At 40.8% G+C, this 22,036-nt stretch overlaps 2 protein-coding genes across 4 annotated transcripts; one reads left to right on the forward strand and one right to left on the reverse strand.

Annotated features, from left to right (window-relative positions):
• The first annotated feature begins 1,660 nt into the window (after window positions 1-1,660).
• On the forward strand, window positions 1,661-12,238 carry LOC148410368 (myosin heavy chain, fast skeletal muscle-like). The gene is made up of 37 exons (XM_088437814.1): window positions 1,661-1,867; window positions 2,346-2,489; window positions 2,555-2,711; window positions 2,789-2,816; window positions 2,897-3,005; window positions 3,380-3,472; window positions 3,557-3,620; window positions 3,706-3,804; window positions 3,882-3,985; window positions 4,083-4,221; window positions 4,291-4,409; window positions 4,499-4,648; window positions 4,725-4,895; window positions 4,967-5,273; window positions 5,350-5,429; window positions 5,520-5,607; window positions 5,687-5,804; window positions 5,888-6,148; window positions 6,243-6,498; window positions 6,606-6,848; window positions 6,925-7,101; window positions 7,184-7,329; window positions 7,409-7,499; window positions 7,586-7,975; window positions 8,064-8,190; window positions 8,270-8,388; window positions 8,468-8,664; window positions 8,750-8,933; window positions 9,000-9,165; window positions 9,237-9,361; window positions 9,468-9,776; window positions 9,896-10,099; window positions 10,219-10,344; window positions 10,922-11,092; window positions 11,632-11,832; window positions 11,910-12,041; window positions 12,116-12,238. The coding sequence occupies exons 1-37, from the start codon at window positions 1,661-1,663 to the stop codon at window positions 12,134-12,136; spliced, it is 5,823 nt and encodes a 1,940-aa protein (XP_088293940.1). The 3' UTR covers window positions 12,137-12,238.
• A 201-nt stretch (window positions 12,239-12,439) lies between these two features.
• On the reverse strand, window positions 12,440-21,855 carry LOC148410369 (uncharacterized). 3 transcript variants are annotated; one of them, XM_088436089.1, is made up of 14 exons: window positions 21,727-21,855; window positions 20,826-20,984; window positions 20,630-20,758; window positions 20,392-20,542; window positions 19,966-20,126; window positions 19,608-19,757; window positions 18,610-18,754; window positions 18,329-18,525; window positions 18,091-18,252; window positions 17,513-17,654; window positions 17,306-17,442; window positions 16,098-16,271; window positions 14,967-15,005; window positions 12,440-14,876 (listed from the first exon to the last, which is right to left on the reverse strand). In XM_088436089.1, the coding sequence occupies exons 2-14, from the start codon at window positions 20,943-20,945 to the stop codon at window positions 14,430-14,432; spliced, it is 2,154 nt and encodes a 717-aa protein (XP_088292215.1). In that variant the 5' UTR covers window positions 20,946-20,984; window positions 21,727-21,855; the 3' UTR covers window positions 12,440-14,429. The 3 variants fall into 3 exon arrangements, with proteins under 3 accessions (XP_088292215.1, XP_088292216.1, XP_088292213.1); XM_088436090.1 differs by having other exon boundaries at window positions 18,329-18,495; window positions 20,615-20,758; XM_088436087.1 differs by having other exon boundaries at window positions 20,615-20,758.
• Window positions 21,856-22,036: the final 181 nt, after the last annotated feature.

Here is a 22,036-nt window from a genome sequence, read left to right on the forward strand (position 1 = left end):
TCAGGAAGATGTCACGCGCTACATTAACCTGTAACTTTATTGGAAATGAACGGCATGCCGCAAGGCGTCAAACAACTGGACGCATGCATCTCGCCGTCGGGGAACTCGCACCTCTTAACGACACCTCCTATAAACCTTTGCTTTTTCCAAAATAGACCCGATGGAAAATTAGTCCAACAGGTAAAGCTCAAATAGGTGCATCAAAAGGGCTGCTGGTGAACTTTGACTCAACTTGAGGAGAGGTCAGGACTATTTCTATTTGGACAAGCTGAACTGACCTTTGACCCTGTTTCAACTAGCATATGCCCAACACATGTTGAAACACTTAGTTTTGCTTCTAGGTAATCTCTTGCAAAAAAAAAAAAAAAGAAGGGGTGGCAGGTAAAATTAAAAGATTGCAGCAACAACCCATTATTTGAAAATGATCATAAAAAAAAATAAAAATAATGTCATCAATGTCGCTCTTCAAGAGTGACATCAGTCTTACCGTGTGCTTTTATTGATTATGGCATCTCTAACATCTTGTTTATTGGCACTGGACTAATTTTGGGTCTTATCCGAGTCTAGATGACAACTGTTCATCCGCCGCGTTCCAAGGGGATATGTAATCCCTCCTCATCTTTTTTGGAATGGCGCTCAGCCTAACTTTCATTTCAGACATGTGAGATGTCTGCTGCTTCTGCAACCGTATACCGGTGACATTTGCCTGCTTCTCCAAAACCACAGCCAGTGCCAGTCATGGTGTGCCACGTCAAGATGATCATGTGTCGCCGATAATTGAGTCGGAAACAACATTTGCACTTGGTGGATCAAAAGCAGCCTCTAATATGTTGTGCTGTGGGCCATTGATCCAGGCACATCTAACAAAAAGGAGGCTAAAAATGACTATAGATTGCCAAAGCAGGTAGAGGTTCAAAACGGCACCATGCGTTCATTTCTAAATGCTTGCAAATTGAATTTATTTGACGGCAAAGTTTACCGTATGATTATTGACAACCAGGGGATAAAAAGAAAACAATAAAAGGACAAGGGACTTTAGCTTCATTGTATCAATGCTTATTGCAATAACTATATCAAAAAGTTGCTTTCAGCAGCTCAATTCCAACAATAATATAACAAATGGATTCTGAAGACGCCATTGTAACTGTTCTATTTATTACTATCGGGTATATTTATGACCATTTAACCTCAGCACATACAGGGGGGAAATACAGTACAAGGCAATCATAAAACGTGGCCCAAGGCAACACAATCGTGTTAAATGTCATTGCCACAGGATTAGCGACAACCTGACAAGAATACATGACCAAATTGAGCAGGGCACACCTACCAAGGAGACATTTGTCCTCTATAAAAGACAGTGCCCAGGGCTCTGACAATAACTGGTAGGCTTCCAACACAGGTTAGTGAATAAATGGCATCCATGTATTTTTTTTGTGGCATATTAAAAAACGAATATATAAATCTTGACTCAACTTTTCCCTATGTATTCCTCATTCATAGGCTCATAAAAACAGATCTGATTTTCATCTTCTGTTGGGACCTCAGGAGGTAAATAATCACGCAATTTGAAGCGTTTGGTAAGCGATCGATGAGACGTGAAAGGGCGAACGTAATAGTATGAACCGTACCTGCTTGCAGTCTCCAATAAAGTGCCACCATGAGCACCGACGCAGAAATGGAGCAGTATGGCGTCGCAGCCATGTACCTGCGAAAGCCGGAGAAAGAGAGGATTGAGGCGCAGACAGCTCCCTTTGATGCCAAAACAGCCTATTTTGTGGTCGATGCAGAGGAGATGTACCTGAAGGGCAAACTCATCAAACGAGAGGGGGGCAAAGCCACTGTTGAGACTCTTGATTCAAAAAAGGTAAGTGGATTTGAGGCCCCAAATTTAACTTACAAAAGAGCTGAGGATTAGCAGTCAAATGGGGGAATGTGAAGGCAGTTTATAATTGAGATGCTAACAGGGTTTCTGCAGGTATCAGCAAATCTAATGTGATGAAAAGTAATACCGTGATTGAAACAGGACATTTTACTTTTCAAATTAAGAGAAAATTAATTGAAAAATAACTCAATTTATTGCTAAACTGTGATGAAGTGCAGTTTGCATCAGCACATTGTCGTTTATGGAGCCATTTTACAGTGGACAAGCCAAAAATAAAACAAACGCTGTAGATACAGTAATACAAATGTATTCCTAAAGTTTATTAAATCAGACACCGATGGCACAGCGCTCTGTTTTAAATCTTTTTTCTAACCTAAAATGATTCACATTGGTTAGAGGAAACACTGCATAATTTCATGTCCAAGAAAATCTTCTTAAAACTATTCGATTTGCCTTTTAGACAGTCACCGTCAAAGAAGACGACATCCACCCAATGAATCCTCCCAAGTTCGACAAAATTGAGGACATGGCCATGATGACCCACCTCAATGAGCCTGCCGTGTTGTACAACCTCAAAGAGCGTTTTGCATCATGGATGATCTACGTGAGTTCACTACTTTACATCTGCTTGATAATAGACTTCATGAGATCAACGCTATCTCTTTGTAGACATACTCGGGCCTGTTCTGCGTGGTAGTGAACCCCTACAAGTGGCTTCCTGTGTACGACCAAGAGGTGGTTGTAGCCTACAGAGGCAAGAAGAGGATTGAGGCTCCACCCCACATCTTCTCCATCTCTGACAACGCCTATCAGTTCATGCTCACAGGTATCACAATAAACTTGTGTGAAAATGTCTGATCACCTGGTTCCTATGTCATCAAATGATCTTTCTTTAAACCATAGATCGTGAGAACCAGTCCGTCCTTATCACGTGAGTTAACTAAAAATGTACATTTCATGAAGTACTGAAGACTAGCATTTGAAGTGAATATTATTCTTGGTCTCCCCAAGTGGAGAATCCGGTGCAGGGAAGACTGTCAACACCAAGCGTGTCATCCAGTATTTTGCAACAATTGCAGTTGCTGGAGGCAAAAAGGTTGAGACATCTGGGAAGATGCAGGTAAAACTACAACTCCATCCAATACAAATGACCCTTTGCAGGTAACCACTTCCGGCATGCAGTATGTCTGCGTTTTGACAGAGCCAGCTCGTTTCGGAAACTCCTTTACCCCTATATTTGAAGAAAAAAAAAAAACAACAACTTGTAGACAGGCAGCTGGGATTTAATGTCTGGACTGGAAAAAATGTCTAAGTACATCTTTGGGACTGAATGAGTTAAGGTGCATTCATAAAGACTTTAAAATATGTTATCCTTGTAAAAGTAATACAGTATAGTAAAAATGACAACAGAAAAGGGACTTAAGGAGCATATTTTATTTTTTTGGTGGAACATGATTAGAAAGTCTACCAAAAATCTTACTTATGCCTTGATAGGGTTCTCTGGAAGATCAAATCATTGCAGCTAACCCTCTGCTGGAGGCCTACGGTAATGCCAAGACTGTGAGGAACGACAACTCCTCTCGTTTCGTAAGTCATCAAATGATAACACTTGAACTCTCAAATTCTTCACGTTCACACGCCAGACTGACATGTTACCGGTGATACGTTTAGGGTAAATTCATCAGAATCCACTTTGGCTCTACTGGCAAGCTGGCTTCAGCTGATATTGAAACTTGTGAGTTTCCAGTAAACACACAAATGGCACAAAGGAAAAAAACGCTGGCTTCATTTGAATTTCTCTATGTCTCACAAACGAACAGATCTGCTGGAGAAGTCCCGCGTCACCTTCCAGTTGTCTGCGGAGAGGAGCTACCATATCTTCTATCAGCTGATGACCGGACACAAGCCCGAGCTGCTCGGTACGACGCATCGAATGAAACAAAATCTTCACTCAAACATAAAAACGGATTCATCTCTTTGCTCAATTTTATTCCAGAGGCTCTTCTGATCACCACCAACCCATATGACTACCCAATGATCAGTCAGGGTGAAATTACCGTCAAGAGCATCAATGACGTTGAGGAGTTCATCGCAACAGATGTGAGTAAAGGATGATAATTAGCATAAAAGCTTTTTCAATAGCCTCATTTCAAAACAATATTTGTGATCATTCTGCCATTTTTTTGTATAACAATAGACTGCTATTGACATCTTGGGCTTCACTGGTGAGGAAAAAATTAGCATCTTCAAGCTGACTGGTGCTGTGATGCATCATGGCAACATGAAGTTCAAGCAGAAGCAGCGTGAGGAGCAGGCTGAACCTGATGGCACCGAGGGTAAACGCACTAATATCATGAAGTCTCCACAGGCAAAACAAAATAGATGAAAAGCTTTTTTTCCTTCAGAGGCCGATAAAATCGCTTACCTCATGGGTCTAAACTCAGCTGATATGCTGAAAGCTCTGTGCTACCCCAGAGTCAAAGTTGGGAATGAGTTTGTGACCAAAGGTCAGACCGTCCCACAGGTAAACAACATCTCAAAAAATATATATATATACACCGGTATATATTATTTTTAAACGTAATATTTAAATCAACACTCAACTTTTTCTAGGTCAACAATTCTGTCTCAGCTTTGTGTAAGTCCGTCTATGAGAAAATGTTCTTATGGATGGTCATCCGCATCAATGAAATGTTGGACACCAAGCAGCCCAGACAGTTCTTTATTGGGGTGTTGGATATCGCTGGATTTGAGATCTTTGATGTGAGTCACATATCTTATGTCAAAAAAAAATAGTGCATACTGTAGTTTACTCAATTGATTTATTTGTATACTACAGTACAACAGCTTGGAGCAACTGTGCATCAACTTCACCAATGAGAAACTGCAACAGTTCTTCAACCACCACATGTTTGTCCTGGAGCAAGAAGAATACAAGAAAGAAGGCATTGATTGGGACTTTATTGATTTTGGTATGGACTTGGCTGCTTGCATTGAGCTTATTGAGAAGGTGAGTCAAATTCAAATAATGATGAATCTCAGAGTTGCTACAAAATGACCAACTCAATTTCACCCAAACAGCCAATGGGCATCTTCTCCATCCTTGAAGAGGAGTGCATGTTCCCCAAGGCGACAGACACCTCTTTCAAGAACAAGCTGTATGATCAGCATCTTGGAAAGACCAAAGCTTTTGAGAAGCCCAAGCCCGCAAAGGGCAAGGCGGAAGCCCACTTCTCATTGGTCCACTATGCCGGTACTGTGGACTACAATATTGCTGGTTGGTTGGACAAGAACAAGGACCCACTGAATGACTCCGTCGTCCAGCTTTACCAGAAATCTTCGAACAAGCTGCTGGGCATGTTGTATGCTACTCATGCCTCAGCTGAAGGTATGAAACCCATTTTGAGAAGGTTGTTGGAAATGTTGTTTTAGTGTGCCTAGAATGACAATCATTTGTAAAACAGAGGCCACTGGTGGTGGGGGCAAAAAGGGAGGTGGAAAAAAGAAGGGTGGTTCCTTCCAGACTGTCTCTGCTCTCTTCAGGGTAAAGTCATCAAACATATCTGAACAATACATTACTGAGATTAGGAGCTAAAGTTGATGATTGTCATAATGAGGACATTTCACCTTATAGGAGAACTTGGGCAAGCTGATGACCAATTTACGGAGCACTCATCCTCACTTTGTGCGCTGTCTGATTCCCAATGAGACAAAGACCCCAGGTTTAATTTTTGTCTCCTCAAGATTTTTACTTCAAACAATTTTTTGAAACTCCAAAGAAATCTTTTGAACCATGTTCAGGTCTTATGGAGAACTTCCTGGTCATCCACCAACTGAGGTGTAATGGTGTGCTAGAGGGCATCAGAATTTGCAGGAAGGGCTTCCCCAGCCGAATCCTCTACGGTGATTTCAAGCAGAGGTGTGAGCAAAATTCAATAGAAGTTGTTTTTAGCTGTATAAAAAAATAACAGAAAAAAAGACAAGTTCCTCATTCTGTTGCAGATACAAAGTATTGAATGCCAGCGTCATCCCTGAGGGTCAGTTCATTGACAATAAGAAAGCTGCAGAGAAACTGCTAGGCTCCATTGATGTGGATCACACTCAGTACAGATTTGGACACACAAAGGTGTTCTTCAAAGCTGGTCTGCTGGGTACCCTGGAGGAGATGCGAGATGAGAAACTGGCTGCATTGGTGACCATGACTCAGGCCCTCTGCAGAGGATTCCTCATGAGAAAAGAGTTTGTGAAGATGATGGAGAGGAGGTAGAAATATTTTCACTTGGGAAAAAAAAGCGGTGGTGTCAAACAATTTACACCGACACACTGCTGACAAAAATCATTTCATGCGTTTTCATAGAGATGCCATCTTCACCATCCAGTATAACGTACGTTCATTCATGAATGTGAAAAACTGGCCATGGATGCATCTATACTTCAAGATCAAGCCTCTTCTGAAGAGTGCTGAGACTGAAAAAGAGTTGCAGCAGATGAAGGAGAATTATGGCAAGATGCAAGCTGACCTGGCAACTGCTCTGGCCAAAAAGAAAGAACTGGAGGAGAAAATGGTTTCCCTGCTGCAGGAGAAGAACGACCTCCAACTGCAAGTAGCAGCTGTGAGTGATCGCTTGAGATATGTTGCTTTTGCATCACTCCTTTTTTTTTTTGTAAAGAAAAAATAAACAATACCTAGAAGACAAACGATACTTATTTTTAACACCAGGAAAGTGAGAACCTCTCAGATGCCGAGGAAAGGTGCGAGGGGCTCATTAAGAGCAAGATCCAGCTTGAGGCCAAACTCAAAGAGACCACAGAGAGACTGGAAGATGAAGAAGAAATCAACGCTGAGCTGACAACAAAGAAGAGGAAGCTGGAAGACGAATGCTCGGAATTGAAGAAAGATATTGATGACTTGGAACTCACCTTGGCTAAAGTGGAGAAGGAGAAACATGCCACTGAAAACAAGGTGAGCTTCATTTTGACTGTTCTGACTCACACTGGCAATAAATAACTGGATATTATTTATTGTGTTAATATTTTAGGTGAAAAACCTGACAGAGGAGATGGCATCTCAAGATGAGTCTATTGCCAAGTTAACAAAAGAGAAGAAAGCCCTCCAAGAGGCTCACCAGCAAACACTGGATGATCTTCAGGCAGAGGAAGACAAAGTCAACACTCTGACCAAGGCCAAGACCAAGCTGGAACAGCAAGTGGATGATGTAAGAAAAAATTAAGTCAAGATTAAGTTTAAAGTGTATCTTTCCTTTCAAAGATCTTTATGAAGAAAATATAATCTCACAGCTTGAGGGCTCACTGGAGCAAGAGAAGAAGCTCCGTATGGACCTTGAAAGAGCCAAGAGGAAGCTTGAGGGAGATCTGAAACTGGCTCAGGAATCCATAATGGATCTGGAGAACGATAAACAACAATCAGAGGAAAAAATTAAAAAGTAAGTAGATATATCGCTATATTCTCCATGCTGCAAACAAAAATACAACCTAGCATGTATTTTTCTTTTCCACTCAAAGGAAAGACTTTGAGATCAGCCAGCTCCTCAGCAAGATTGAGGATGAACAGTCTCTTGGTGCTCAGCTCCAGAAGAAGATCAAGGAACTCCAGGTAAATTGCGAAACTTTTATACAAGTTGACATAAGATCTCATATTTTTTCAGAAAGGACGATTTTTAATTCTACCATCAAACCTAGGCTCGCATTGAAGAGCTGGAAGAGGAGATTGAGGCCGAGAGGGCTGCCCGGGCCAAGGTGGAGAAGCAGAGGGCTGACCTCTCCAGGGAACTGGAGGAGATCAGCGAGAGGCTGGAGGAAGCCGGTGGAGCAACAGCAGCTCAGATTGAGATGAACAAGAAGCGCGAGGCCGAGTTCCAGAAGCTGCGCCGTGACCTCGAAGAGTCCACCCTGCAGCACGAGGCTACGGCGGCCGCTCTCCGCAAGAAGCAGGCTGACAGCGTCGCGGAGCTGGGCGAGCAGATCGACAACCTCCAGCGTGTCAAGCAGAAGCTGGAGAAGGAGAAGAGCGAGTACAAGATGGAGATTGATGATCTTTCCAGCAACATGGAAGCTGTGGCGAAAGCCAAGGTTAAATTCAGCCTTTGTCAAAATTCCATTCGATATCTAAACATAAGAAAAATGACATGGATGCGTTAACATGAATTAATTATCGCAGGGCAACTTGGAAAAAATGTGCAGAACCCTTGAAGACCAATTAAGTGAACTTAAGTCCAAAAATGATGAGAATGTTCGTCAGCTGAATGACTTGAGTGCACAGAAGGCAAGACTGCAAACAGAAAATGGTGAGTTCCAACACATAAACTTTGGATGTTGTATATACATCCATAAATGTGCATATATGTGTTCCTCATCATAACTCAGGTGAGTTCACTCGCCAACTTGAGGAGAAGGAAGCCCTTATCTCCCAGCTTACCAGAGGCAAGCAGGCTTACACTCAGCAGATTGAAGAGCTTAAGAGGCACATTGAGGAGGAAGTGAAGGTAGAAGGCTTTTTATTTACAACGACCCAGGGACTTTTCTTCGGCAAATGCCACTATTCTCCTCGTTTTGAATTTATAGGCAAAGAACGCCCTAGCTCACGCTGTTCAGTCAGCTCGTCACGATTGCGATCTGCTCCGAGAGCAATATGAAGAGGAGCAGGAGGCAAAAGCTGAGCTGCAGCGAGGAATGTCCAAAGCCAACAGCGAGGTGGCACAGTGGAGATCAAAATATGAGACTGATGCTATCCAGCGCACTGAGGAGCTGGAGGAGGCCAAGTAAATAATTTTGACACCTCTCTAAAAATCAGTCATTTATTGTCTGTACATAAATTACCACCCAAAATTTTTTTGTCCATTACAGGAAGAAGCTTGCCCAGCGTCTCCAGGAGGCCGAGGAGTCCATTGAAGCTGTTAACTCCAAGTGTGCCTCTTTAGAGAAGACCAAGCAGAGGCTACAGGGTGAAGTGGAAGACCTCATGATTGATGTGGAACGAGCTAATGCCCTGGCTGCCAATCTTGACAAGAAGCAGAGGAACTTTGACAAGGTTAATACCTACAACGGAGGAGTTAATCTATTACAGACTTCATTTTTAATGAGTCTTTAATTCCAGGTCCTGGCAGAATGGAAGCAGAAATATGAAGAGGGTCAGGCGGAGCTGGAAGGATCCCAGAAAGAGGCTCGTTCTCTCAGCACTGAACTGTTCAAGATGAAGAACTCTTATGAGGAGGCTCTTGATCAGCTGGAGACATTGAAGAGGGAGAACAAGAACCTGCAGCGTGAGTCAATTTGCACTCTTGAGCAAATGAGCTCAGGGGCCAATACGTTTTTGTTCTTTTCTGAACTTCAGAGGAGATCTCAGATCTAACCGAACAGATTGGGGAGACTGGAAAGAGCATCCACGAGCTGGAGAAAGCCAAAAAAGTGGTAGAAACTGAAAAGGCGGAGATTCAGACTGCTCTGGAGGAGGCGGAGGTATCACATTGTACTGCAGTAGCATTAAATCGTGATCACCTTGAAACCCAAAGCAGTCTTTAAATGTATGTTGCTGACGTGACAAATCGGCCTTCCCTCCACACAGGGCACACTGGAGCACGAAGAGTCCAAGATTCTCCGTGTGCAGCTGGAGCTCAACCAGATTAAAGGCGAGGTTGACAGGAAATTGGCCGAGAAGGACGAGGAGATGGAGCAGATCAAGAGGAACAGCCAGAGAGTGATCGACTCCATGCAGAGCACTCTCGATGCTGAGGTCAGGAGCAGGAATGATGCCCTGAGAGTCAAGAAGAAGATGGAGGGTGACCTGAACGAGATGGAGATTCAGCTGAGCCACGCCAATAGGCAGGCTGCCGAAGCCCAGAAACAACTGAGGAATGTCCAGGGACAACTCAAGGTGAGCTTCTCAGAAGTGTCATGAATGGCGGTGAATGGGTTTATTGGTATGAAATGTGTATTTTTGATTGAGAGAACAAAAAATATATTTCATTCGTGACTTGATTTGACGGCTGTCAGGATGCCCAACTGCACCTTGACGATGCTGTCAGAGGTCAGGAAGACATGAAGGAGCAGGTTGCTATGGTGGAGCGCAGAAATGGCCTCATGCTGGCAGAAATTGAGGAACTGAGAGCCGCTCTGGAGCAGACGGAGAGAGGACGCAAAGTGGCCGAGCAGGAGCTGGTTGACGCTAGCGAGCGAGTCGGACTGCTTCACTCTCAGGTTTGGTTTTCGTTGGTGGACGTTTCATCAACATGGCTACCGTTGTTGCTTGTTTCTATGCGCATTTTTTTTCCATCTTAATTATTATTATGACAAAATATCTTTCCCCATAAATTTAGAACACCAGTCTGCTGAACACCAAGAAGAAGCTAGAGTCTGACCTTGTCCAGATCCAGAGTGAAGTGGACGATGCCGTTCAGGAATCAAGAAATGCTGAGGAGAAGGCCAAAAAGGCTATCACTGATGTGAGTCTAGTTCATTGTTGTTTCGCAAAAACAAATTGTGGCACTGGCACCTAAACAAACTGATATTCTGAGAGAGTGAACAAAGATGATGAGTTTTGGTGAAATGCTGTTGCCATGACACACCACCTATCCTCAGTGTGTGCAAAATATCATACAACAACCCTTTTGCAGTATTTTGATCATTTTTGGGTCATTTTCTTCCACATCATTCTCGCAACATTTAAGGTTGGCAGTGTGCTAGTGTGATACCTAAGTGGTAAAGCCATGTTGAACTTTTGACATAATGTCACTATCTGGATGGAATTTCAGCTCCCTGGTGACTTCTTTCAATGCTTCTCCTTTGAAGTGAAATGCCTTTGATGTGGTCAAAAGGACTACACAAAATACTGCACACAGGTGATTGCTAATTTTCCAAAAACCCTCACCAAATTCCTCAAGGTCTACAGTCTCTTGGAATGAAATGAGAGGCAAAACTATGGCAATGATATGACAGCAAGTTGCAAAAAGAATCCAGAATTCACAGATCCAGAGACAGGGGTTTATAACAGATTGTGAATACGTTGTTTAACCACTTTAGGCTGCCATGATGGCTGAGGAGCTGAAAAAAGAGCAAGACACCAGTGCTCACCTGGAGAGGATGAAGAAGAACCTGGAGGTCACTGTAAAGGACCTGCAGCACCGTCTGGACGAGGCTGAGAACCTTGCCATGAAGGGTGGCAAGAAGCAACTCCAGAAACTCGAGTCCAGGGTATGGACTGCAAATACACAGAACATAAGAATATTCATCAATTTTTACTTTTAGTGAATTTCCTTAAGTTAATTCACTCAAGGCGGAGTAAAAATCGACCTTTGACATCTATTGCCGTCAGCGGCAATAAATAAGTTGATCACTAAAGATTTTCGAAAGGCTTCACAAGCCCACAGCTCACGAGAGAAGGGGCAAACGCTCCAAAATGCAGATGTCATGCCGTGAAGTAAAGATGGAGGAATTATAATAGATGTGCTTTACCATAGGAGACAGAAAAAATACCTTACTCGAGATTTAAATATTTCCACAGAAGGAGCCACTCTAACTCAAGCGTACAGGAGCCTGAAAGGAGAATGTTGTCTAGAACCTGCTGGCTTCTTTTTAGCTCGCAAAGTCTAAGTCATGTCGAATTTTCTTAGTAAGCAACAAAACTTTAAAATTACTTTGGAGTCTGCAGAATTTTACCCAGAACTGAATCAGATCAAGAACAATTTATCCCAACATTTCTGTTCATGTCTACTCATTTGTGTCCTTTTTAGGTCCGTGAGCTGGAAACTGAAGTCGAGTCTGAGCAAAGACGCGGCGCTGACGCTGTAAAAGGTGTCCGCAAATATGAGAGGAGGGTAAAGGAGCTGACCTACCAGACGGAGGAGGACAAGAAGAACGGGACCAGGCTTCAGGATCTGGTGGATAAACTCCAGCTGAAAGTCAAGGCTTATAAGAGACAAGCTGAGGAGGCTGTGAGTCCGCTACATGGTGTAACAATGAAAATGGCATTAATTCACACAATGTAAACAAACTTTTTTGTCTCTCACAGGAAGAGCAGGCCAACACTCACATGTCTAGGCTGAGGAAGGTCCAGCATGAGCTGGAAGAAGCTCAAGAGCGTGCTGACATCGCAGAGTCCCAGGTGAACAAGATGAGGGCCAAGAGTCGCGATGCTGGCAAGGTAACATTCATTTTAAGCATTCAAAGTAAGAGATTCTCAAGGACAACTAAAAATCTTCACCTTTTCTTTCCCAGGGAAGTGACGCTACTGAGTAAGAAAGATGCTGTGAAATAATTGGAGGGATCCATAAAATATGGACCTTGTTGTTTTTAAATTCATTTATGACAATAAATGACTGAAATAAACGTTGTCTTTTCTCTATATTTAGAGTGATTTCACACCGTGTTCTCTTGAAATGGTCATACTTAAAAATCACACGCAAAAATCAACAAGTCAAAATGATATTTGGGGGATGTGAAAATAAAATAAACAATTTTCATCTCGTTCTTCGCAGGTTCTTTGACATCAATGTACTGTAACAGAATAACAGAAATGCACAAAATGTGATTGTCCTCAAGTTCGGTTGCCAGTGCCAGTTTATTTGTATTTGACTATCACATGTTTAGTATGTTAAAACAAACTTTACTTTATTTTTTTTTGTCAGTTCAGTTTATAATTAAGGTTGTATGATCATGTGGGGGTGGAATCACAATTATTCATTTCCAAAGTTAGCCTTTGTTCAACTATGGACACAGCAATTTAAACCATCATAGCTTCATTTATTACTGCAAATTGAACTCTTCATTCTTGAACACGAACAAGATGAACTTCATCACACTTTAGATGTTTAAGCATGATTCTAATTTACGTATATTACTTTCACAAGTCTTGGGACTTCCGGGGCCAACTAGAGACCTGGAGAATTTTATTTCGTGCTATGTCCTGTGAAAAACTAGTATTTGTACAACCACACACACGCACACACACACACACACACACACACACACACACGCACACACACAAAATCATTGGATCTTTTTATATTGTATATTGTTTTGGGGTTTTTTTTGCTTGATTTTACGTTCAAAAATAAAGTTTTTCATATCATATCATAGTGGGATGGAAAATTCCTTGAAAACGATATCTTAAATATAATCTTGGATGACAACCAGACAATACATTAGCAAAACTTTAAATAGGATTATACTACAATGAACGAAAACAAATACTGTCTGTTCCTGCGCGTGGATGGAGTACGTTAAGACTGTAACTTGTTTTTCCACAAATGGGGATAAAATGTGTGCCTTTTGAGTAGTGCTAGCTTACCTCTCTGTGTAGCATAAGCGTTAGCATTTGAATGGGATCCTCTTTTAACTTTAGCGAAGTTTGAAAACCGAAGCGTGCTTTTAATTCAAATATACCATGTAATTATTTTTGTTCTGTGTTTAGTTTTACAGTAAACTTCAACTAGGTGGTCATTTAACCGTTTAAAACACCCTCAGGGACGGCAGAATCACATATGCTACACGCTAGCTATGTACTGCAACTTCGTGCTTGCAAGGTAATTTCGCCACATCGGGAATTTTTACACGCACTGCGCCATCATGCACATCATGATATTTTAAACTTTCCACATGAAATATATGCATAGGACTTACATATCACACATTTAATTTCTTAATAATTGCGAGTTTTAAGGTACTGGTATTTCTAAACAAGCAGTTTAGGTGTTTAGGGTAAGAACAGTGGCGTCTCTACATTTGGGGCCACCAGATGGCGCTAATGGAGCGCTGCAGGCTCGAAATAATTTTCTCTTTAGTGTGATAATCTATAAATAATATCCTGAAGCATAATATTCATCAGATTGACTACCAATTATGTTAGCAGGGCAATTCTGTTGTAAACATTCGGCATAATCCAAAGGCTTTGCCAAAGCCAAAAGCATTTTTTCTAACTGCGACTGAAATAGGGCCGGCCTGTGAGCATTTGTTTAAAGGGATACTGTGTAAGATTTAGAGCATTTTTTATTTACAACTTCCCAGGGCAGGAGGTGCTGCAGTTGCTGCATTTACCTTTGTCCGTACCTGTAACAAACATGGCCGCCTTCGGAGAAGTGCCACCCCCCCGTAATATCATTTAATGCTAAGTAGACCTATGATTATATTTAAAACATACTGTTGGTCATTAAGAACACATTCATAAGCAAGTTTTTGAATTTGCAGTCTTTTAATTTATTCCTGTTTAATGAAAACTGGTCTAAATCTTACACACTGTCCCTTTAAGTGACCAGCCAACAAAATCGTAACCCGCATGTCTTTAACCGCTCTCAGAAGACAGCAGATGTGTGCCTCACAGGTGAGAAGTTCTGTTTTTGATTGTAAAGTCTTCTTTTGTGGAATTCGAATGTCCCTCCATTTTTTTCCCAACATTCTAAAAGCTTAGCATCCATAGGTGGGAATATGACTTTGAATGTTTGTCTAAAAGTCATCAGTCTAGAAACGATAAAGATGCATGAGTCACAAAGCAATTCATACGTCCGAAATATACATTCTTTTGAGATCGCTCTGTCTAGTGTTTATTACCTGCATTCTTCCTATCTTTCTTTCCTCCCCCTTTTCCATTGCCCCTCCCTCCCCCTTTGTGTTTCTGTCCACCTTGAGTTGCTCCGGGTTGTTTCAGGTGCGAGGAGTGAACCTTCTCTATCAGGGAAAAGCAGTCTTCGTGCGGGCTGACGGGGGCGGCCGCGGAACCGCCCGGTTCCGGGGTGTTACAGTGAATGTGATGGGTTTTCCGAGCCGCTTTGGGCTGGGGCGACGTGGGCCCGGAGAGGGGCTTCCCGGGGCCGGCGCGACTTGGCGAGCACTGCGCGGACTTGCTGTCTTCCTTGGGGATGAGGTTCAGGTTCAGGGACACGGGTCTTCCGGGCCGGGGGCTCAGAGGGATCATGAGATTTTCTCCCGGAGCGCCGAGAGTGAGGAAGACCTCCGGGAAGGGTTGGTGGAAATTCTTATGTCCCTTTAGTTGGTAATTAAGAAAAAAAAACAACAACATGAAATGGCGTTATAAATGACTTAAGATATATATTTCATATGAAGACAAGCTTACCATCTGTGGAGTGAAGCTCATTGACACTTTTACAGTCATCTGAAACGAAACAAATCCAAGTAGAGTATTATCAACCAATGTAACTCTTTTAATGCCAGACATTTTTTGAAAAAGAGAACACGACAGCCAATTTTTTTTTTTTAAACATTCTCGATGACCAGTGCGCCCCCCCCTCCCCCATCTTAATGATCAAACTAGAGCTGCCCAAACATTTTCTCGTTCTCTTTTCACAACAGCACTCAAAATATTAATTTAAAGTGCTGCCAAAACTAGTTTGAAGCTAAATCTATCGAACTGTGGGAGCTGTGCGGTATTGTGCTGCCTCAAGATTTAAAGTATGGATATTTTAATTTAAGTTTCGATAGAAAATCATCTGGTTGGATCAGTTTTTTTTTTTGCAAAGCCCCCGTACAAAAGAGAGCACATTTAGTACCCCCCATTCTCAACACGATGAATATAAATAAAATAATTATCTGTTAAGATTGCATAGGTATATATAAAATTGTGTCCTCTTTAACATGAACTTAATTAGTTAATTAAAAAAATTCAATATAAATGGACTTTTGACAAATGTTAGAGATTTGTTACAGGGTTTATACAGGTTACAGGTTAGTCTGAAACAGAAAAAAAAAAATCACATAAACCACATTAAAGTCCCTAAAATTAAAAAAGGAAAATGTCAATCCTCTTCAAACTAGAAACATTTTTGACCATTTAAACCATTTGATGCTGAAAAAAAATATTAACTCAATAAATCGACCTGTTTTAAATATTTAACCGGAAAAACAAATTACAAAACATTGCGCTGATTTTTTTTTTCTAAATCACATTAATATTTTAATGCGACTTAGGAAAAAAATGTTAAGAGCAATTTTAAAGTTTAAAACTACCACACAGATTTTGACAATGACAAAGACATTGCACCACCTGGTGGCGTGAATGTGTAATTACATGCCACATGGCAAAATGAAAGCCTGTTCCCCAGGGCCATACATCCCGCCCCATGGCGTTGCATCATGCCCCCCACTAATTGAAGGACTAAGTTGGTTAAGTTTGAGTAAAACAATTTATTACAAAATAAATTTTGAATTGTGTATCATTCATATTACTAGTAGTACTATTGTGGCTTACCTGAGCTGTGGATTCAAGTGTCCTCTGATATTCTGTCTCGCAGTTGAAGGATGCAGACTTGGGCACGCCGCAACCTGATGCCGCAGTCGTCATTTGGGCCTGAGAGGAAGGTGCTTTGACCCCATGTCTTTTAGATGGTGTGCTGTCAGCCACAGTGATTTGTGGTGCACTAACCTGGCAGCACGGGTAGAACACGAAAGGTTAGAATTTTGGTCCATTTGTTTAGGCACGGACCAATATGGATAAGCAAGATAAAATAAGTCCATTTCAGTTGTATTTAATTTTAAACCTGATAATATCTATGACCCGACTTGTCTCTATTATTAATAGATAGATGAAAAATGCCATAGAGGGCTAATGAGTAGTTGTGTTGGTGTGATGAGTTAAAGTACTATATATATATATATATATATATATATATATATATATATATATGTGTGTGTGTGTATGTGTGTGTGTGTGTGTGCATGTGCGTGTGGGTGTGGGTGTGTGTGCGCGCGTGTGAACGAGACACTGTCTAAATTCTTAAGCCATAAAAAAATTGGGATTTACCAATCAGATTTTTTCATACCCGAGTCTGAGTCACCTGATTTTGAGGGTCTGCCAATACAGTACTGTACTGTATTGTGTTTGTATCGTTTTTTTTTTACCTCTCTAGCCCTTGAAAATGAAAAAATAAAATTACGTTAAAATAAAAAGAAACTTTCGTAACCCTGATCTTTTTCATCTGATTCCTATCAGCTGAAAACGTTGTAGTCTGGCCCGAATTTGGACATTCCTTTTCGACAATATTGTACAGCTGAGTTCTATTTTCCTTACTGATTCATAAAAAAAAAAAAAAAGCTATTTTTGTTGCTTTTTGTAGATGGTGGAACAAATTAAAGCCATTTCCATTCATTTCTATGGGGAAAGATGATTTGAGATACAACCTCTGTATATGGATTTTTTAAAATAAATATATATTTTTTTACATTTGATTTCCATCCATTTTGTATAATTATTTTCAAACTAACATGTATGTTTTAAATCTGCCATATATAACAAAACCAGAATATTTCATATATAATGAAATGATATACATTAAAATCTATATTATATACATAAAAATGCAATAAATTCAATTTGTGTGTGCACAAACAATGTCATTGCTTTATATCATGACAAAAAAAACAAAAATTTATTGGGTCAATTGTGGTCGAAGCACATACTTTGGTATGACTCCCGTAGTGTTTTCCTTCCGTGGTCCCACTTATTCCGGGTAAGGAGGGCAGAGCGACCCTCTGGTCGTCCAGCCTGCGCCCCTGACTGCAGGCCACCATTCGGAAGAGCGTGTCCGCGTCTGGACCTGCACCCAAGACTCCCATTTCAGAGCGAGACAACCCTGATGTGGTCTGCGCGGCGGTTCGTTTTCGTACCGTCGCGGGCTTTCTTTGGGCTGCATGTGGGCGTGGCCGGCGTGCTTCGGCTTTGGGGTAGAGTGCAACGCTGCTCCTCCATGCGTCCTCTCTGAGCGTGACTCATTATTTTTAGGAATTGTTGCTGCTCAGCTGGAGAGATCTTGAGGGAGAACAAAACAGAATAATGACATGGATGATCTCTAAAGTTACAGTATATTATGTTTTTCACCCCAAAATGGTTTGTGATGGTTAGGGGGTACTTGAAAAACCTGGAACAAAAAAATCAGCATAAAACTGATGTTGTGCGCTAGGCCACTGGGGGCAGTATAACACAAATGTACATAATACACAACAAATAAGACCTTCAAAACTAAGTGGTTCAAGATTTAGTCATGTTTGTTGTTATTTGTTGGGAGAAAAGAACATATATATGCAAGTATTATTGTATTGTGTGTGTTTTACTGCAAAGTATGTGTTCAAATATCGTAATAAGAATTAAAAACTGGCAAAATATAAATTTGTTATATAACAGGATAAAACAAAAATAATGGTGTTCATAGATTCTCTTTCCCTTGCGCTCTCCTTGGACGCCTCACCTGATGTTGAGGGTCACTTGTGTTTTGTTTTAGGGAGCCGGATCTTCTTGGAGCCTTGTCAATTGGTTCTGAGGTGGGCGGAACTTTGCGCTGGGGCGTCGGAGTGCCCAAATTTTGGAGGATATGAGGTGCAGAACATCTCTGATCGTCAAGCCTGGTGCCCTGTCGTAGAAAGATGGCATTGATGGATAGAGTTTGAAAGCCATTTGGGTTGACTTTAGCAGGAATGTCCATCCACCTGGACTTTGGAGACCATGTAGCACAAATAGCTTGCGTCCGTGTTTGATGATTGGGAAGCGCCTCCATTTTGGATCCCGGGCAAAGTCGGAAGACACACTCGCTGATCATCCAGACGTTTGCCTTGTGAGTTGGCCAGCATGTTGAAGAACCTGTCCGAATCCACGCCTGGACATCCGCAAGGAGACATATTCATTCCTATGACATTCATTAAGTGATGGAGATGGGTTTTTTCAATTGAGTGCTAACCATGGACATAAAAGACATAGAAGAGCCTCGAACCTGGAGGTACGGCGCCCTGAGCGGGCTTATGTTTGGGGGACGTCTGGGGGCTAGCGTTGAGGACGCACCGCTGCTCATCCATGCGTCCTCGCTGCGCGTGAGACATTAAGGTGAGGAATTGCTTCTGCTCAGTTGGACTCAACACCTGCATGGTAGAGAATGATGTAACCTGGATGGAAGGAAGTAACCAAGTACTTTGTTCCGCTACCTAAGTAGCTAAAACGTAAAATTTAACGTACCTACCTAAGTAGCTAAAACGTAAAATTTCAATATACAACAATTCTGACATTTCTTTATGATTGCAGCTGAATGTACACAATTTAGTGAACAAAAAATATCATTGTCCAAATTTTGGACCATATAAAACCATTCTAATTACAATTTTTTTAGATGCATTTTAACAGGATTTGTGACTGATTTTCCTGTGATTTTTGCAACATTCTGTTGAGCGGCGCTCAAACTATGTCAGCAAACAGAAAATTCTTTTTTGACTTGTGTTTCACCTCAAGACAGTAGGTGGCGGTAGAGCCACCTTTGAAAATAATTAGATGGCAATCACTTTTTTTTTATACTTTCTTGGCATGCATGGAAGATAATATTAGATTGACATATAGCTTTCATTTTGCAGGTTCAGGAATTGAGTGTTGAAATGATGACCATGGCTGTTCCCTGTTTTTACTGTGATCACCTGTCATGTTTGACTCCAGTTCATTATGTTCATGTTAGAATTTATTACATGTTTTGTTAAGTTTAAATGACACGTTATGGCCACATTATCCTGGCGTCCTCTGGTGAGCACACTAAAATTACCTGACAAAACCATGAAGTATATAAAAAAAAAAAAGCACTTTGTTCTTGTTTTAGTAAAGTAAAATGCCTTAAAGATTATTATTTTTTTGGCCAAGCAGGAAAAATGAGGATCTGACAGGGCTAAAATATGACCGTCTATACTAAGTATTTTTGATGACGTATTTACATTATGCTATTAAATCAGCGACCTTTTTTGGGGATGACTTGATTTGGCTTTTGGGGCATTCTGTGGAGGAACCGGGGCTGAAGGATGCTGAGCGTGCGATGCCGGCACCGTTGTTATTCATCTGTGTGGGCTGCACAGGAAGGGAGCACCTTTGGTCTTCCATTCTGCTCCCCTGAACATGAATCAGACTATTATTTCAAATCTAGATATGAGTTTTTGTATTTTTTGTTTTATATATATATATATATATTATATATATATATTATATATATATATATATATATATATATATATATTATATATATATATATATATATATATATATATATATATATATATATATATATGTGTGTGTGTGTGTGTGAGTGTGGGATAATAACCTGAACTTTGGAGACCATGTAGCACAAGTAACTGGAATCTGTGGCGGATGATGACTGCAGCTCATTTTTGTCCAAACCAGGTAATGACGGAAGAGATACTCGCTGGTCATCGAGCCGTCGACTTTGCGTGTTGGCTAGCAAATTAAAGAATGTATCCGAATCTAAAGAAAAGGGAAGGGGAGGAGATGCAGCAAAAAAATAAAAAGACAAAGCAGAATACAGTGCAATATTTCAATTGCAGTGGTGTTAAAAAAAGGGTTTTATTTTTGAGATGTACTGGTAAGTGATGAAAATTTAAAATAATATAATATATATAAATAATATATATAATATAATAAAATAATTAAAATAATTTTAACATAATAAATGCCATTAAAATAAATGTTAACATCGATAAGTTTTTTTTTTTTTTTTTCCAGCCATCACCTTTATTGGACATATCAGTAAAAGGCTTCCTGGCAGATTGCCTTGGGGTGCAGGGGGCACTGCGACTGGGATCTTGAGAGTAGCACTGGTCCTTCACACGTCCATGACGGACAAAATCCATCAATGTTAGCTGTTCCTCGGGCGACTGCGCCTGCCAGAGGGCAAAACAATGCCATTAAAAGCGTAATAAGATTTGCTGAAACATGACAGGAAGCCCAGTGACCTCGATGGAACTGACATGGCCTTGCTCAACGGGGATCTGCAACTGGTTGCCCGGCAACAAGAGCAGCTTCCTGTTCATATCCGGGGTGCTCTGGGTCACCGAAATCTGAGGAGAGGAGCCCTGATGTTGAAAACCTCTCATTTCCTGAGTAGAAGAAAGAAAAAAAAAATGGAGGAATGTTGACTTGATCGCAAAAGACGTTTTTAAGTACCTGATACTTTGCTGCTGCTATTAACGCCTGCTGCTCAGCAAAGGACCGCTGGTGCATGGAAGCAGGGCTGAAGATTGGCTTGGACTGCTTTTCCGATCGTCTTTGCTGCGATGAACTCATGATGCCCGGAATAATATGCTCCTATCTCCCAACGGAATTCTGCAGGGAAAAAATATAAATCCGTTTTAGCTATATTTCTTATTTGAGTATGGACATTACAAAGTGGCATTGTGAGCATTTTAAACACAAGAACAAAACTTGTAATACGTTATTTGTCATTTACATGAAGAATGTACGTAATTATGTAAAGTTTAACAAAGTATTCATTTAGCAAGGTTTATTATTACTGGAGTTTATTATCACTGGAGTTTGTGCAGCATCACACTGAGAGCTGTTTTTAATGTGTTGGTCTTGATACAAAAGGCGCATCTCATTAAATTGGAATATCATAGAATAGTTCATTCATTTGGTTAAAACTCTTACTCTAATATTTTGGTTCACTAAACATTTAGCTAAAAAGTCCAATTTAAATTTTACATAAGAAGCAGTCACAACGACACCTGAAAAATACAAAAACTAAACTGTAAATAAGTACTGTATATGGGATTGGTCTGGACTCTGTAAAATTGTATAACTCTTGATTTAATTTCAATTAAATGGGTTAATACAGAAACGAACATCCTCAAAAGTATTTTCGTATGAGTTTAGTAAAATAGTAAAATAAATTAAGTTTTCTACCATATTTTAATGACTCGAGTGGCAAAGCCACAAAAAACATAACAATACTTCCTATAGTATCAAACAAGCATAAATAACACTAATATATTTGTATTTAATTCCATTGATTCTTTATAATTATAGTAAACATTTTTAACTGATTAAAAATGAAAATTTTGCTTACCATCACAGCATGACGTCCTTCTTCTGCACACAAAACCACATCAAAAGTTAGTCAAAAGATGAACGGAATCCGTATAGAGTGTGAAGATACGCCACGGCGTCAATCTGATTGTGCAGCCGGCGCGGCTCGGACCAAATGCTTTTAAACGGAGTATTAACTCATCGCCATTAAGGCCACGGCCCGTGTCCTGTTCTTAATATCGCCATCTGTAATCCTAGATGAAAACGTAATCCTCGCTACGGAGAGGGGATGATCGGTCTTTCTCGCTCCTTGCCATTTGTAGGTAGGCGAACGTTTTCACCCTCGTTCG

Source organism: Hippichthys cyanospilos, chromosome 16, assembly GCF_059441005.1.
Source record: "Hippichthys cyanospilos isolate Australia breed blue-spotted pipefish chromosome 16, RoL_Hcya_1.0, whole genome shotgun sequence".
Lineage (NCBI taxonomy): Eukaryota > Metazoa > Chordata > Actinopteri > Syngnathiformes > Syngnathidae > Hippichthys > Hippichthys cyanospilos.

What these genes read in the sequence shown, in the direction of transcription:
- LOC148410368 (XM_088437814.1), top strand. Translation starts at nt 1,661, where the DNA reads ATGAGCACCGACGCAGAAATGGAGCAGTATGGCGTCGCAGCCATGTAC. An exon ending in TGGAACAGCAAGTGGATGAT is followed by an intron (nt 7,102 to 7,183) that starts GTAAGAAAAAAT and finishes ATAATCTCACAG; the next exon opens with CTTGAGGGCTCACTGGAGCA. An exon ending in AGCAGAGGAACTTTGACAAG is followed by an intron (nt 8,934 to 8,999) that starts GTTAATACCTAC and finishes CTTTAATTCCAG; the next exon opens with GTCCTGGCAGAATGGAAGCA.
- LOC148410369 (XM_088436087.1), bottom strand. Translation starts at nt 20,945, where the DNA reads ATGAGTTCATCGCAGCAAAGACGATCGGAAAAGCAGTCCAAGCCAATC. An exon ending in GCCATGTCAGTTCCATCGAG is followed by an intron (nt 20,543 to 20,614) that starts GTCACTGGGCTT and finishes GCCCTCTGGCAG; the next exon opens with GCGCAGTCGCCCGAGGAACA. An exon ending in CACTTGAATCCACAGCTCAG is followed by an intron (nt 15,006 to 16,097) that starts GTAAGCCACAAT and finishes GTTTCGTTTCAG; the next exon opens with ATGACTGTAAAAGTGTCAAT.